Source organism: Balearica regulorum, chromosome 13 (assembly GCF_011004875.1).
Source record: "Balearica regulorum gibbericeps isolate bBalReg1 chromosome 13, bBalReg1.pri, whole genome shotgun sequence".
NCBI lineage: Eukaryota > Metazoa > Chordata > Aves > Gruiformes > Gruidae > Balearica > Balearica regulorum.
In genome coordinates, this window is record NC_046196.1 from 17,365,524 (window position 1) to 17,383,162 (window position 17,639).

At 37.6% G+C, this 17,639-nt stretch overlaps 1 protein-coding gene across 2 annotated transcripts in view; it reads right to left on the bottom strand.

The window, feature by feature from the left end:
- The window catches only part of TOX3 (TOX high mobility group box family member 3), a 77,746-nt gene that overhangs the window by 16,264 nt on the left and 43,843 nt on the right, over positions 1-17,639 (bottom strand). The window contains exons 2-3 of one of the 2 annotated variants that reach the window (XM_075765516.1): positions 9,680-9,745; positions 5,480-5,731 (exon numbers count right to left, since the gene is read on the bottom strand). In XM_075765516.1, the coding sequence (XP_075621631.1) occupies positions 5,480-5,731; positions 9,680-9,745 (318 nt within the window). Of the gene's footprint in view, positions 1-5,479; positions 5,735-9,679; positions 9,746-17,639 lie in introns of both variants that reach the window. The other variant, XM_075765515.1, reaches the window with a different exon arrangement.

The window sequence follows — 17,639 nt, forward strand, 5'->3', positions numbered from 1 at the left end:
CCCATGAAATAACTGTTTCATCTGCAACACATTAAACAATGTTGTTATAACATTGTATTAATTGAAAACCTACTCCATTCTCTCTAGATAGGAGATTACAGACTGGATATTAAAAGAGAGATTTACAAATAAGTTTCTCTGTAAAGGAAAATTAAGCATATAAATTAGAGGCATGCAGTCAGGTGAGTAGTGAAATAACTGTCTTTTGCCAATTTTAAAGGAACTTTTTTACCTTTTATTCTTGCAATCTTCTGTTAATCTATTCATGTAAATTTAATTAGTAATTTGGGAATTTAAATTACTAAAAAAGATTTAGACCTTTAAGTACAAGCACCACTGTTTTGAAACATTAATAATATTTCTGTGTATGCAGCCTTTAATAAGCTCAAATTTGCAACTCCGCTCTTTAAAGCCACATCGTTGAGCTGTTTATTTTAAAGTCTCTTCTTGAAATAAAAGCAATAGTCACCATCGTGTCTTTGATTTGAGCACAGTGCCACTCCTAAGTAGTAATGTAATTAAAGATGAGCATATTCCACCATGAATTAGCCTTATCTGTGCAGAATCCAGCATGCACTGACAGCACTGCAACAATTATAAAATATAAACAGGCTCAAATCTTCATCAAATAGGAAATATATTTTCTCTAGCTGCATAAGTAATATAGGGAGCAATATATGTAGAATTATCAGTCTGGTTTTGTAACATCTGTACTTTTTTTGAATAAAAGAAAAAAATCAGGCTGAAAAGAGACAATTATTTTACTGTCTGTTTCTTAGATATCAGAAAGAGAATTTTGAAATTCATCAAAGCTAACCTTCTGTTATGTACAACAGGCTAAGCTGAAAAGAATGTTAACAAGTTCAATTTTCATTCAATCAGCACTACTGCTCTCTGAAATGTTTCATTGCAGGAAAGAAATAAAAATAATCTATATGGTAATTATGAGGATGAATCCCCCAGTAACTTTCAGCTACATGAAAGGTCAGTTCTATTCAAGATATTTTATCAGTCCCCTGCACATACTCCTGTCCTGTCATTTTAAATCTGAACAGCATTTTATTTTCCCATTTACAGCTACCTGCAGAATTAAGTACTTAAGCCAAATAAGAAAAAAAAAAAAAAAAAAAAAAGAAATGTTGAATGCTGGCAAAGGCTATAATAGCATGGAGATAAATCGTTCAGCTGCTCTCTCTCAAGCCTCTGGGGCTGCAGATTTTTCTTCTCCTGGTGCACTGTGGGTATTCAAAACTTGTTCAACATGATTTCATTTCATTTCAGGCACTGCCTGAGAAAACTAAATTACAGAATCAATCATACAGAAGGTCAGAGTGAGACTTCATTACAAGTATTGCATGCTTGCATGAATATCTTTCATTTATGACTGACCCAATATGTCACAATAGCTGTCTAGTAAAAATAATCCACTTTCTGAAATTGATGTACTACTGATGTCAATGCTACTCAGCAGGCTGGGCAGATTATAGAGAGGTGTTAAAAAAAGGAACCCTCAGGAGCACAAGTTGTAGTTTTACAGAATTGCCACAGTTTGCAGATTAAAATAATTTTTCTACGGTTAGCTCAACAGAAAACGGAGCATTAATACAAAATATTGGGGGTTGATTTTTAATGAGGATATCGCTGTTGATTTCCACTTGTTTATATTCAAATATTTATAGGGATAATATTTGCATCACGTAAATCCATGTGTTCTTTGAAGTCAAATGTACATCAGCACTCCATTTTTCAGTGACTCATTTTTGAGCATCAGGATTTTATTTGCATATTATTAAAATATGAAAATTAATCACACTGCCTCCATTTTATCTCCTCTTTTTGTTGCTGTTGTCTGTTTTTAAATGTAGAAAAATGCTGTTAAGTAAGATAAATGTGTTGTGTTTGTTGCCAATAACAATGAAGTTAATCAGCATTGTGACAAATTGTCACTCTTTCCATAGTATAATCACCGTGCCTGGATCCAGCTCCTGCCTATCAGGAAAAACCTCAACCTTGTTCTTCATATTATAAACAAATGTTAACTCATCAATATGATCTTTTAATGATTGCTAGGCCACATTTATTCTGAGAATAAATATCTATCTTGTACTGGGAATGATTTTCTCAATATAATAACACACAAAGAATATGTTAAAAAGAGAATTATTTTGGTTTTGGGGGTTTTTTTTGGTCTTCCTGTGGGAAATATGTGAGATACTTGCAGAAGTATTACGAAGTAGCTAGCCAACTCCATACCCTAAGGGAGACATAGGAGAACCTTGACATAACCTATTTTTAACCATGCCTCTGGCGATTCTGCATTCAAGTTTATAGGTGAACATGTCAGGTAGTACATAGAAAAAAAGCCAAAGACACACAGTATTAATCATAATTCTGTCCAAGCCCATTTTATTTTTTCAACATTTATGATTTAAAATCTCATGACATTTCTTCAAGGTGAAATTCTTCTACCGGACTTTTCAACAGGGTAGGACTACATTTATCTAAATTAAATATTGCTTATGGTAGAGCTCTCTAATGCTTCACGGGATAACCAATAAACTCAATGCTGTTCATATTAAAATAATTTAAGTTTGTATTCAGCTAAAGAAGCTTTAGTGATTAGCAATACACTATTAATACAGCCTTTAAATAAGACTATCCTAGTATTGCTGGATAAGAACATTGTTCTGTGAGTGTATACGAACATCATAATTATTTTACGACCTCATCTTTAGTTCTTTCAGATATAGTAAATTCAATTGACCATGAAATGAAATTTCATAGTCAAAATGCCTCCTTTACATGTTTTTTATTGCTGCAATAAAGTTTTTATAGCTCCAAGGCAAGGTAATTCATGAAATGTCTAATTTAAAGATGAATTCTAATATTATTAATAAATATTTACCAGTTTAATAAAGTGCACATTTTTCACATAAAATATGATATAATGTTTTCATTTTCTATTTTTGAAATACAGATTAACTGCTGGAAAATTTGAGTACTAAAGAGAGCTATGTGAGTTCAGGGGAAAGCGATGCAAGGACCCTCTGCTAATGCTTTTAAACTTCCTGAAGCTACCCAGCATTTATGAGCAGAAGAGGAAAAGACTACTGACTCAAATACAATGGCAGGGGTCACTCCATCTCACAGCATTAAACAAATCAAGCAGTTGTGGGGAAGCGTCTGACACACGAACCTCCCTACTTGGCTCTTCCGTATCAAATCACACGATTCCTCATCAAGTCTCTGCAGCAAAACTACACACGAGTTCCCAAACCACAGCTTTGAAGTGGTACTCGCCCTAGAAAATATCACCGGACTACTGGGATAAGAAGGCAGAAGCTTCTCTAGAGCTTCTCTTTGACCTAGACGGGAACAAAGTCTTACGATTGAAGTCAATGGAAACTATGCCATTAACGTCTAGAAAAAAGGAAAGATGTAAAGCCTCTCACCCAGTGGAAGAGGGGGCAAGAGAAGAGATACCTAGCCCGGAGGTCGGTTATTGTTGGAATTTGTTGGAATTGTTAAGGTGACAGTCCTTACTCATGGAAGAATTGCATTCAGTGAAGCATGCCAAATCAAAAGGTAAATCTGATACTTGATAACATTGAGGGGACACTCATACATGTAACACAAGACTGATCCAGCCCATGATATTTATGACATATTTCTGAGCAAGGTTCATTGGATTCAGTATGCACACACTCCATTATTTTAATTTTCAGGCATAACATTCCTGACTCTCGGGTTTTATTAATCTTTTCTTTCTTTTGTAATCACTCAACATGTCCAGAGTATAACAAAATGGGATCTGAAAAGAAGGATCATAGCCTCCAAAGGCTGTTTTAGCCAGCCCCTGCTTTGTACCTATGGCATTACTGAATTCTGCACCTCCTCAGTAGTGAGCAGTTTGTGCTTAATTCTGTACTAGTGCTAGCTGCTCTTCATGACCTCCAATGAGATATTAAAATTTGCAACAAAGCCAGCAGCCCAGAAAATTCCAGAGAAGTATTTGCTCCATGTTGATCTGTAAATCTTTAATTAATTTTTGCTTCCCAGAATAATAAAAAAGAAAAAAAGATTTACAGGAAATCGTAAGATGACAACATGATGACTTTTACTACAGTCCAGCAGTAAATCACCAAATTTAGCAAAAGGTCCTATAAAACAACTAATCAGAAAAAACACAGAAGATGTAAAATATCTGTTCAAGCTAAACATTCACCCTGTCTTCAATATGCCATACAGAAACTAATTCTAATTGTAACTATTGCGTTTAAAATACTAAGTATGATAAACTGACTCAGAGCTGTGCCTCATCATATGCAAATATGAATGTGACTGCACAAAGCTTCAAGAAACCCAAGCAGAGAGGTCCCCCAAAGCTGAAAGGGAAATACAACAAGAAAGTGGAAACTGCCCCGTAAACCCACTGAGATCAATGCCACACAATGTATAGATTCTGGAGAAGACTACGTGCAGCCTTGGTTTTGATAGCCCTAATTAACAGGAACAATTACTGGAATTAGCCTAAAAGTCTCCATCACTCAGCCCTTCCCCACTGCTGGATCGTCCCTCCCCATTCCGGAGGGCTCGGAAACAGCCCAGGAACAGGAGAACAGACCCAACCTGCCCCAGCCCCCATGGTCAACAAGAGCACTGGCCAGAGCAGTCTTTTTATGGCCCTGGATTTCTGAGTATGGTCAAGGTAATACATCCCTATCACTTCTATGATGAGTTTAAAAAAAAAAAAAAAAAAAATCAATTTCCATTTATAAAGATTTAGCCCATGGAATATACAGGATATAAGGAAATACAGGGTTTTTTACTGCTGGCATACTGTGCCTGGATCCCTTTCTGAGCTACTCTCAATACTGCACTTTCAAAATATCCCGATGGCTGTCAGATGTGGGTCCTACGCTTGAAATACAGACAAGTAATTCCTTCTAAATGCTGTAGTTCACCCTGGCCAACACAATGGTCTTTCAACTCTTGATGCCAGTGTCTACTGTATAACAAGTTTCTGAACTTCAGCAGCACTTGGGATGCACACGATGCCAATGGACATGGGCTTCCACGTCCATTCCCAAAATGAAAATGCTGTGTTTATAAAGCCTGACTGCTTCTTCACAAGAGATCTGTTCACACACAGTATAGCATTGCACTCTACATTAAAGCCACGTTTATCTTCCTGAATCCACCAATATTAAACCTTTAACCATTTGCCAACTGCCTTAGGGAACTGAATAATAGCATATCACTGTTTGCTGTGTAACACTCACAACACGCGTCATCATTCATACAGAATACGCCCGTACATAACGCAGAACATTGGCAAATGCTTGGTCAGGCTACAATAGCAAGAAATCATACAGATCTTCCAAGAGGTCAATTAAAACTGATAGATGACACAAATCTACATTACTATGCTGTGACAGACAACATCAGGCAACAGAAACACACGAAGAACCGGACCTACCATATGCAATCCATTGCTGTGGATAACGCCGTCTTGCTCCACGAGATTTCGGGATATTGTAATAGAGGGAAGATCCAGGCTCTGAGGGGGAAACTGAGGTGTAAATTCATTTCCTTGTGCAGGCAGCTGGTCACCGAGGCCCTGGAAGGGCAGCAGTATATCCGCCATCCCCAGTGCAGGGTCTGACTCGGGCGGGGGGGTAATGGGTGGGATTTCGAACTCCTCGTCCCCGAGGCTCGGCGTATGGAACGTCTGCTAGAAAAGGACAGGACAAGGCAAACCACATTAGGGCACGCCGCGCTCAGCACCCACCTTCGGACCAGCACTCCAAACCTTGCTTTGTTCTCAAACGCAAACTCCACACGCAACTAAATTTTTAAGTTTCATATACTGAAGGGGTTTGTGGATGGTTCTGATTAAAGATTTAAGACCCATTATTATATGGCTTTAATGGAGTATCAGTATTAACAGTTTTTTAATGCGTACTTAATTAGCAACATCTGTCTTTGTTGTTAGTCTGAATATCAGCTACATTGGATTTGGCTGTATAACAAATTGCCACTTTATTGATACGTTAGTAAAATAGCACAAACAGCTTACATTACTCTCATGCTTCATAAAATACTGACAATTTTGTAGCGCACACACAACATTAATTCAGCACTGACCATTTCACATCTTTTGTTTCCTTTTTATCCACTAATAAACAGGAAATATTATAATTCTGGTCTTTATTTCTTTTCTTTTCCATCCCAAAAGTACAATGCACTCTTTTAAACAAGGGTTGTAAATTGGAGGAGACACATGTATGAAAGAGTGAGGGAGGGTGATTACGGCAGGTTCCAGTGCTTTCTGAAGCAAGCCAGCTTTGTTTGAACAGTAGGTTTGTTACGAACTAAACACCTGTTAAGATGCCTTGAGCAAAACATTTACTGCCAGTTATCTTCAGGGTTTGTGCGTGTTTGTATGCGCGCATGAGCCTGTCAAAGATAATCTTTATTCGAGTGGAGTCTGTATCTGGCTTCAACACTGCTGACTTTTATTTGGGAAACAAATGAGCTACGCTTATTCAAATTTCTTGCGAGTTAAATGAAGTTTCATATATTATTTCAGGTCCACTGCTACTTAATAATAGAAATTCAGTGCTTGAAATTAGGCCATTTTAAATGTGCCCAAATCAGGACTGTCTTGATCAAATTGGGCAGTTGGCAATCCTAAAATAGGCACTCTTGTCGTCTTCTGGACATGCAAGGCTGCTCTGGGATTTGTTTGTTTGCATTAGTTCAGGATTCAAGTTGGGGGGGGGGGGCAATTGTTTTATGTATTATTTACATTGTTTGAGAGAGTGACTTAATGCCAGTTAATTTAAAAATGATATGTTCAGTGAAAGATCTCATTAACTGCTGCAAATTGTCATCCTTCAAACTGTTAATGATGATATAAATTAATAACCGCTTGAGAGAAGATGGAAACTGAAACACAAGAAAAACCTTTGCCTGCATATAGAACCTGTCAGCTGTCATTATTGGTCTCACACCAGAAATGATGAGGTCCCAGACTGCTGCAGTCTGCAGCACCGTCAGAGCCCGCCGAGACTCTACCCAGCTCGCTCGCTCTGCAAGACTGTAACTTAATTCTGGATGCGAAAGCTGGGCCTGGATTAGGGAGACGTTTGACTTCCCCGCTGCTATATTGCAAAAGGTGTGAATTTTTCTTCCTGTGGACCCCGTAGCTCACAACCACAAAGGATGGATTGGCCAGGAGAAGTGCTTGGCTAATGAACATAACCCTATGGCTGCATTTGCAGTTATTTTGGCACTAATGTGGTCTAGTAACAGATGCAACTGTAATTTGTGACTCATTTGCTACCCCATTACTGCTTAATGAAATCTAACATATCACATTAACAATACGGATAAACACTCATTCTTGATATGTGGCATTTGGCTGTTTTCATTACCACTGTAATTAACACTTGAAATATTATTTCAATAAATATTTAAGGTGCTTTAAAATGGGTCGTAGTAATCATGACATAGAGACAGAAAACATAAAGCAAATGTGTGGCTTCTAAGCCCGAATGTGCTCTAAGATTACACTCTTAAGGCATTATTTACAGGAATAAAATGGGCTTCTAGCTCAGCAGTGCTCAGGCCCAAAATCATAGCGAGAAAGCTCCACTCACGCTAATGCAAAACCACTATAATTAAATACATTGTAATGCAGTAATTGCAAAGTTAGGTTCACGCTTTAATGCGAACACTAACACTTAATCATATTTTTATTCCTTGTTCAAGCAAAGGGTTCAGTGAAATCAGTATTATTATAGTACATTTGAACCTCTCTTTACTTGACGTATTTATGAGATAGTAGTAATTATAAGAACTGGAATTTTTTTTCCCCATCTAACGGAATAACTCTAGGACAGCTGTATAAATGTATAACACAGCTAGATAACAATACAATATTTTACTTCGAAAAGTAGCATTCATCTTAATACTTACAGCTTACTACAAATGGGAAAGTAAATTGATGAATACCTTAACATTTTTTAAATGTGAATTTAATTCGCACAATAGAACTTGTCCAAATATGTATATATGTATTTTTTTAAAAAACATATAACCGACCTAAGAAGGAGGATGAAACAGATGTAATCTAAGAAGAAAGAAAACCCCTTAGTGAAGTAGTCCTAAATCCAAATCACTGGGCTATTCAGGCTGCAAAAAGAGCCTGAATAGTATGCAATTTGGGATTGCAGAAAGGTGCTGTTATGACCAAAAGATGGTATACCATTTGTGGGATTTATCCTACCAATCACGTTTTTAAAAGTTATTAACTTTTCAAATATTTATATCTTACACTTTTTTTTTTTTAAAAAAAAAACACCACTGTGTGCATGGTTAAATGCCATCTGTACTGAAATGTTCAAAACATTTGTTCCTTTTGATAAAAATGCAAATCTGGAGAACTGTTGTATCAACATATAACAGCCAATGTCTGACACGGTGAATTATCACAGCTGGAATTAAATTGTCTCTGAACAGCTGCTGGCAGCAGAGCTTTCATCAATGTTTGATTCAAATGTAGGAAAGAAATTCTACAGAAAGAAACATCATGTTGTCATTACAGATGGGGTTTGTGTTCATTATCACAAATAACACTGGAGCTAGTGCCAAGCAATATTCCCTTATCTAAGCAGTCTTGCTGGGTATAAAGAGATGGTGACCATCGTATAAATGATTCATACAATACGACTGTTAATTCTAACCTTCATATTTATTGTTACACCTTTCTGCTTATTTTCTCCAAGATCGCTTTTTTAAGAAGCGCAAAAAAATATCTGCGACTGAATCATCACTTACATGTAACACCAAGGCTGCCCAGGTTTCTAACCTTTCCTCATGTTGGGAAGATCATTTATGGCATGCACCCTGTATAAACACTTAGTTCTTGTTCTCCATATTGCTATGCACATTACTAGACGGTGCATCTTGCATTTTCGATCCTTCCCTTTCCTGTTGGCTTTTAGTGATGAGCCAAAGGTGCTTCTGTCTGGAGCTGGGGTCAGTATTAGCATGTTGATGGTCTATTAACCGGCTGTAAGGCGGCACCACTCCAACAAATACACGGAGACTGTAGTTGCCGTACCTTTCTCCGGTTTCCATTCCCAAAGGCAGCGATCAAATAGATCACCTCCACAACGCAGCCAGCCTCCACCAGCCCGGCCCCGCGTTTGTTCTGGATCCCCGTCCCAAGTTCCCTTCATGCAGCACGTACGCTTCAGGCAAGGAAGTTGCTTTTGGTTTTCTAACTTACACCAGTATTAAGAACCCAAATTAAAATGTTTGTATCTATAACAGAAATTAGCACATTAGCTAGTAATGACTATCGCTAAGCTTGCTTTCAAATTCTACACCTACTGTGCTTTTTATTTGTTTCCTTCTGTTTATAATTTTTTTTCATACATAAAGCAGATTTGTTTCTATTGACATGCTATGTAAGTAACAGCCTTATGGACAGCTAAATTGACTAGTAATGGAGAGCTGTCAGGTTATTTTCTTTCTCATTAAAGTCTTTATTTTGTGCTCCATAAAACACACAGAAATTCGGCACTTCACTCTTCATCCATTCAAAGTCTGTTAAATTATCACAGCAAACAGCAGAGTATGAGCATAGAGAAAAAAGAAAAACATCTACCTCATTTGCAGCAAGAAATGCATTATTTGCCTCTGCCATGTTCATGTAGTTGTTATTGTTTCCAAACTGAAAGAAAAAATAAATATTTGGATTTTAATGCAGGCCACGATAAACTTTTCTTTACCCCATCACTGGCATAGAAAAAGATGAAAATAAAACAACAAAAACAAAACAGCAAACAGATAAAATGTAATTTTGCAGATGTTCTCTGAAGTCAGAACCAGATTGCATTCGACATCATTATTATTATTATTATTACATACTCGGCATCCCCAGGTCTGTACATGGAAGATATCCAAGGGTATCGCTTCAATTTTCTCTGTCCACGTAGCAAAGCCACCCCACAGACCTAGAGGTGACTTTGGAAATTAAGTGCCCATTAGAAAGAGACTATTCTCCGGAAAAGACCTTTCGACTCTACTACATCTTTCCTGACACGGAAATATTATAATATTCCTGCAGATGATCCTGATCCGGAGGATTGCAGCAGCCGAGAGTAGCTACTATTCCAAATAGACCTGGTTTTACACAGATGAGGTCAATAAGGGGAAGAATGAGAATCTGCACTTGTTGTTCTTAAAATCCCATTCTTTCCACAAAGTTAAAAAGCCAAACAATCCCCCTTTGTCCATCCTTAATTCCAGTTCAGCTCCCACACCCCCAGCGAACAGTAACACCGAAGATTTTGCAAATCTGAGAAAATGTCTTACACCAAGACCTTGAGATCCACCCAGGGTGGAGTGGGCTATGTGCCCACTTGCTCCCACTGAGCTGCAACTCCTCTCACATACGAGTGACCTGAAAGGATCCCCTCGGATGCCGTGGAGTCGTTTCCTCCAGATTCTCAAGGATGAACATGTGTTGAAGAAGGTAAGCACTTTTTCTTTCACAGACCGAACATAGGAAAGAAAGAGATTATCAGCATTTGGTGAACTGGCACTTGGTGTGCCTTATTCCCTTAAACAGCACTTCCAAGAGCCCGTAGTCCGGTAACTATTTCTGCACATGTTCCCGGAGCTGGCAGGCGTCTAGAGCCTTTGCTTCAAGGACCAGACACCACGCGTGTCATGCAGCTACCACTGAAACATTCTATCACTGGCTTTCACATTTTCACGTTTCTATTATCAGGCACGGTGCACGCTGCAAAGCGAGAGTATCAAACGAGAGAAAAGCCCCTGCGCGGTCCCTGCAATGCCCTGCCACATCGCTGCTGCCAAAGCCACGCTAAGCACTCTGCCCTTAACTCCCGTGTTCGAGTTCTGTAGAGCAAAGTTTTTCAGGAAGGCTTTGTTTTATCTTGGCAGATCTTGGTGGACCTGCCCCCTGCCCCCAACCACAACCACCACCAGCATAAGCTCTGCGACAAGTGCACAGATTGTTCTTTCCAAGCAAGAAACTCTGTTGTGCTTTTAGAGCAGCTGAACCTGTCCCGAAAGGAAAACCACTTTGCTCCAGTAAAATTTGCTACTGCAGTACTTGGTGCCTGACTGGTTTCAGCCGGGAAGTGTTTCAGACCTTGCCTCTCATCCTAGAGCAGTGCGGGGGCCCAGAGTGATCCTTTCATGAGAGGCTCTTTACCTGAAAACTCCAAAATCCATTTCTGAAAATAAGACCAAAGGAAAAGAAAAAAAAAAAAAAAAAAAAAAGAAGAGGAGGAAACTATAGTGATAGAGGATGAAAAATGGAACATGGACACAAAGAATGGGAGCCTCATGTACCTGATGAATTGTCTGATTGACAAAACAAGACATCTACAAAATCAGATGACAGTCATGGGGAGGAAGGGAGATGAGATGAGATTCCTCATTCTGAAGTACGAAATTCCATTTGTGTACTTAACATGCTGAACCTTTCAACCTACAACACATGTTAAGCAACAGAGGCCTTAACACAATATGTAGGCTGCCTCATAGCTATTAAAACTCTGTTATCCCCAGCTATGCAGATACTCAAGTAATGTCATCCATTTTTTTAAAAGCCCAGATGTCACCCATTTTGGGAGATTAAAAAATTCAAATAAAATTGCACATTCAAATTACTGTTTTGGCACATAAGGATGTGTGTGCGTGGATTTGTTACCCAAAGAGATAGTACTTCAGCTCAACAGTAAGATCGACAGGATAGATTTTTTTCACGTTAGTTAGTGGCAAACTAAGAAGGGTTTACATGAAAAACTCAAATAGCTCCAACAGAGCTGTTCTTTCTGTAGTAAGAAAAAAAATGAAATCAGGTTTTCAAATGATACCTAAGTGCAAAGGTACAAGAGGCGAGTATAGCTCTAACACTGGATAAATAAGTGGGAACAAATCCCATCCTATTTTAATGAGCTTGGCATCCTAGGGGCTCCAGTGCCTCAAAATGGAAATGTAGCTGATTTTTACCTTTAAGAGTAAAATTCTACATTGTTTTCATCTACATGTATTCCATACACCACAGCTACTGCTGCTTTGATTGCCAAGTGGTTTTCTTCCTTTTTGTTTTATTCAAGTAAAACAAAGGGGAAAGTGACAACATAATTTTCCATTTTATTAAGACTGCAGAAGCAAATGACGTAACAAGGAATGTCAAAGCTAAAAGCTACAAGTACATATCCTTAGATTCATTCTGTTCTTGGGCTACAATATTTAAGACCCTATTGTGTATGACAGGCACTGATGTCAGAACCTAGCAAATTTAGGCTTTTGTTAGTATGGATCATAACTAATATTATTTAAATTTATTTTTTGTCTCTGAATTAGAAATCCATTGAAGGTACACAACAATTATCAGTGAGCATTTCTAAGATTAAACTTCCTTATTATCTAATGGTACCTATAACAACAAAAGAAAATAAAATGGTTATTATCTTAAGGACCTAAACAATTCAAAAAACAAATTAAGCTTAGAGTGAAATAAGAACTGGGTTAGAAATCCTCTTCTGAACAGTTAGTCCGCGAATGTAATTACTGAAGAAACTACAGCTAATCAGCTGTGAATTGTATCCATTAATTAGTATTTGCCCTGGAGAAATGAGAAAAATCAGTAACAATGTTAACACTGCAATGCACTGATGAGTACTGAAACACAGGGCCCTCAGCATTTAGTCAAGCAGGTGGCTCCAATGGTCCAAGTAATTTAAAAAGCTCTCACCTGAAGTGCAGAGCTGGAATTACAAAGCACTTCTTGCATATCTTTGTATCTATATAAGGCTATAATTAATGGCTTTTAATTTAGAAACACTTTGTGATCAGCTGGGAACAGTTATAAATCATTCTAAATAGAACGAGGGGTTCTTGTCTATTTTAGTAAAATAATTTGGAAAGATGTTTTTAGTGAAATGACTCTTGTTGCAGTCAACATTTCTCTCCATTTATTTTCTAAAGGATCCCTTGCTCAGACCCCTCAGAACATTCCTATAGTGGACAGCAGGCACTCACATTTAAGGCAAGACCCAGCCATGTGGTCTGCCCCGGTAGACTCCTGTGGGGTCTACCTGCTGGATTTCCCTGGGACCGAGAGAGACAAGAGGCAGCACCTAGTCCGGCTTTTTGTTTTGTGCTGGCGCTGGGATGCTTTGCAAATTACTTAGCCATAGCAGTTAGCGACGTTTTGCATAAACTTTTGCTCTTAAAGATCTCAGAGCACCCTGGCTCTATAACTACAAAAGAGTAAAATCTTTTCAGCTTTTTTTGCCAACACATACCACTGCATTGCAAATTACTATTTGTTTCCTTTGATTTCAGAAGTTCAAGAAACTCCATCTTAAGTTCTGATAAACATATTGAACACGAGTACCACAACAGCAAACCAACGGAAACCACACGCACATGCTGATTTCATGAAATGGATTGCGAACAAATGGTACCTCTTCTGAACTTGTTGTGAATCACAGCTTTCAGTCTTCACGCAAATCACTGCATTAAAACTATGACAGTTCGCTCCTCATTTATGTTGCAAAGGCCCTTGAACCTTGGCCCTACTAAAATCCGTATGAACCAACACGAAGGCTGTGATGAGAGAGACCGGATGTTTGCTTACTAATACCTTGTATAAAGAATGTCAAGAAAACGGATTATTTCTCAAATAGCTTGTTGAAGCTCCTCTCTTAGCTTTCACTACCAAACCTGAAGCCCAACATCCAGCCCTATTCATCTTTTCTAGGAAGGGTATATATTTGCAATGCTAAGAGAAAATTCACACCCTCTATTCCTTCCCCAACACACGCCCTAACGAAGACCAAGCCAGCTTCTGCCCAGGCTTGGGGATATAAAAACTGTATCACTGCCCCACTTCCACAAACTGCATGTTTTCATGGCTAAACCACGACGTAGACCAAACCTCCTGGGCCAGAGGTTATGCTACCTGTTTGTAAATCAAGGAATTCGCCACCTTGAATCAGCGCAGCACAACGCTGCTTGGGTTTTCAAGCTATCCTTTGCACACACCAGAGCTTAAAAATTGGTTGGTTATGAAAGCTTTGAGACCAATGAATGGCTGTTTTAAGAAAGAAGTCTGATATTATGAACTTCATAGAAAATCTTGGCAGCTGGGGATACAAATCAGTGATTAAATCTCCACAGAGTCTCAACTCCTACTGAAAAAAAATCTTCAGAAAATCTCAAAAAGTTAGATAGTAGCTACTGCCTGGGTTATTCTGTTGCAATGAGTCGAAAACCACAGAACCATAATATTAAAAAAGCATAAAAAGTGAAGCCAGTAACTACTTTTGAAGGTCTTACGGACACACAGAATAAGACTTTGAACCTATGAAAGTTAATGGCAATTTTGCTACTGAGTTTAATAGAGAAATTATTTTACTTACAATAGTTAGTCATTAGTATTTATTACAACTTTCTCCATTTCTGTCTCTAAATCAACTCAGTTGTGGTGCAAGTCTAATTTGAAAAACATTAGAACTCACACCCACTATCCATTTCCTAAAAAGTGCAAATACAGAAATACATAAGTAACTTAAAACCAGACATAGAGGAGCCCAGACTTTTATCTGAGCATCTCAATGGAAAAATTAATTTTTCTACTACTAGTATTTTTATGCTCAACAGTAAAATTAGATTCATTGGGCAAATACATTAGATTTTCTAAATCTTTTTTTATAACAATGCTGTTTAATTTGACAGTGCAACCACAAGGAAGAAGAAACCACTGGAAATGTTATTGTTCTAGCACAGAATACCACCAAAACCATGGAATGTGAATAAATGTCTCAAATAAAATATTTAAACAAAAATATATCCAGAACAGAAATGAAACATGTGTTATCATCTTCTCATAACTAATCAGGAGACTCACATTTTGCTTAAAAGGTATGATGGCAATTCTGTACTCAAAGAGTCTCATATATCTGAGAATTAAAAAAAAAAAAAATAATAGAATTATTACAGAATTCACTCCCCTTTTTAATTAAAGAAAGCTCTATCCCAACCCTTACTGCAGAACAGGATTCAGACTTAGTTATCATGACACTAACAGTTCTGTCATAATTATTAGTTAATGTTTAGTCAAAATACGCATTTAAAGTTTCTTGGGATAGTATCTCCAGACAAAATTCTCACTGGCTTGATGCTGAACTACTGCCTGCAGAACTAAACTACTTCTGTCACAGCACAACCTATCTGCTTGTATGTGTATTTTAGGTACACGTCCAAATTTTACAATTTCTGATACCAATTTATTGCTTATGGAAAATGGCAGCCTCAACTGATCACACTTCCAGTAGTTGTACCATAAAATTAGAAGCCATATTTTTAAAATATGTCGGTTAATAAAACCATTCTTTTACAGAGGTAGCATGCTCGTATTTTTTATATAGAATAATATCTACTCGCACAAATATGAATTATGGCAAGGATCTCAGTTCTATCTTCATATTTGGCAAATTAATTCCTCTGAGGTTACACTATCCTTATGAGTAAAAAGAAAGATAACGATCCCAAAAGATGTAATTACAGACCAAAACTAAATTACTTTGCAGGTCTAAGTACTGTATCTTAATAATTTCACCGGAGAACATCTTCACTGTATTTGGGCAGATTTGATTTTGCTGCCTGACCAATAATTACAGCTCTGGCAAATACAATGTCTGATAAGGACATCAATTAAGAATGAGCATTGTGTTATTTAAAAAAAAAAAAAAATTCATCATGTTCACAGCCTGTCTGATTGAATGAAATGCCAAATTAAATTAATGGAGATTGCTAAGTCTAGCTGGCTGGTGGGGAACCATGCAGAAAGTGGGACAGCATAGACAATAAACTGTCTGTAATTAAAAGATGAGAAGCTGGACTAATGCTACTTCAGCCTGATTACTCCAAACAAAACAATATACACTAAAATTATTCTGGCAACAGAAGTAGATGGAGTGGGAGGAGGGTTGGGAGAGGGGGCTTTTTTTTTTTTTTTAAATAGTATCAACTATCACCATCTATGAACAGCAGTGTCCTCACCAGATGTATTAAATTAAATATTGCTTTTTCTCATCAGGAAACACAATTTATTTTCTCAATGAATGTAAAAATAACAGACGAGAATTCTCCAATCATTTCTGTTCTAGATGGATATCCAGCTAATCTCTGTAGAGGCTTTACTTTTAAGTATGATGTGTTCATAGCAGGAGCAGAGTGTTCATTTCTGGAAGAGCAAGTCCTTCATGATGGTTTCAATACTTCAGAAGCAGTAGGTGGTATTTCTATTATTTTATAAAATATAAGTATTCTATTTTATTTTTTCTACTAGAAACAAGAGGCATATTTTAGTAGCTGGTTCACAGATGCAATACCACTAAAGTCGTTAGGGATTTATATCATAAGTGAATGAAGCATGTTTTAAAATCTGAATTTTAAAACCTTATAAAGAAAGAAGTAATTTTATCTCAGAATGAATGCAAAATGGTATCCTTGATTTTGACACTGCATAGCTACCCATAGAAATTTCTGTACTCCTCTGGCAGTATGCTAACATTTTGGACGAAATAGCACGCACTGCAAGAAGTATTACTTACCATAGACAATGTGTAGCTATTGGAGTTTAAGGATTGAGTCACTGAGTATAAAGGGGCTGAAGAGTTGGACGAGATGGAGCCAAAAGGCCGTCCATTTGGGTCATCACTACCCAGACAATGCATCCCAGTACCTTAAAGACCAAACTGCTACGCGTGTGTGCGCGCACAGTGTATGGATACGTGCCCAGAGACAACGCTTTTGTCAGTAAAAGATACAATTTTTGAAGGATTTCATGAAGTACTGGACCACTAGTTAACATGTATTATCAATGCCCAGTTTATACTTAAGCCTTTCCATTTATATTCTTAGAGCAATTTTTATGATTAGTGATTATTACAGCATAGCACAATAGAAATCAGCTTTCTGAAACAGATTACAGTAGCATTCTTATTTTCAGTAGCTAATATCTTCTAGAAGTGCGTTCATTTCCTGCTAGGTTCTGCCTACAAATCTTCTAGGAAAGATCTTTGTGTACGTGTGAAAAACTACACGGGAAGCGTCAGCCCTGGTGACTTCGGCCACCCGAACTTACTCCACCACAGTTATTCCTCTGTTTCTTCCCCATCGGGATTCTCTAACACCCCATATCAGGATCCTGCAACAATCAGGAGGAAATGCAGGTCCTGCTGAAAACAAAAGGAGTTCCTATAGCGGGTTTCACACCAGAAAGCTTAATTTGCTCAGGAACACATCACTGATGAGCAACTAGCCAACAACAGACAGGAATACAAAATGTTAAAATAAATTTATCTGAGTACCCAGTTTTGCAGTCACATCCCCAATGCTGAATGTTAGGCAAATGAATAATCTCATTAGTAGCTCATTAATTATTGAATTTGTACATAAGTATCTGTACAATCATACATTTGACAGTCTTTTGATATTTAAAATCTTAAAAGCCTTTAATTCAGGGGGCCATTTAGATTCCAATTTTTAAGGCTTAAACATCTGCCACACTAATT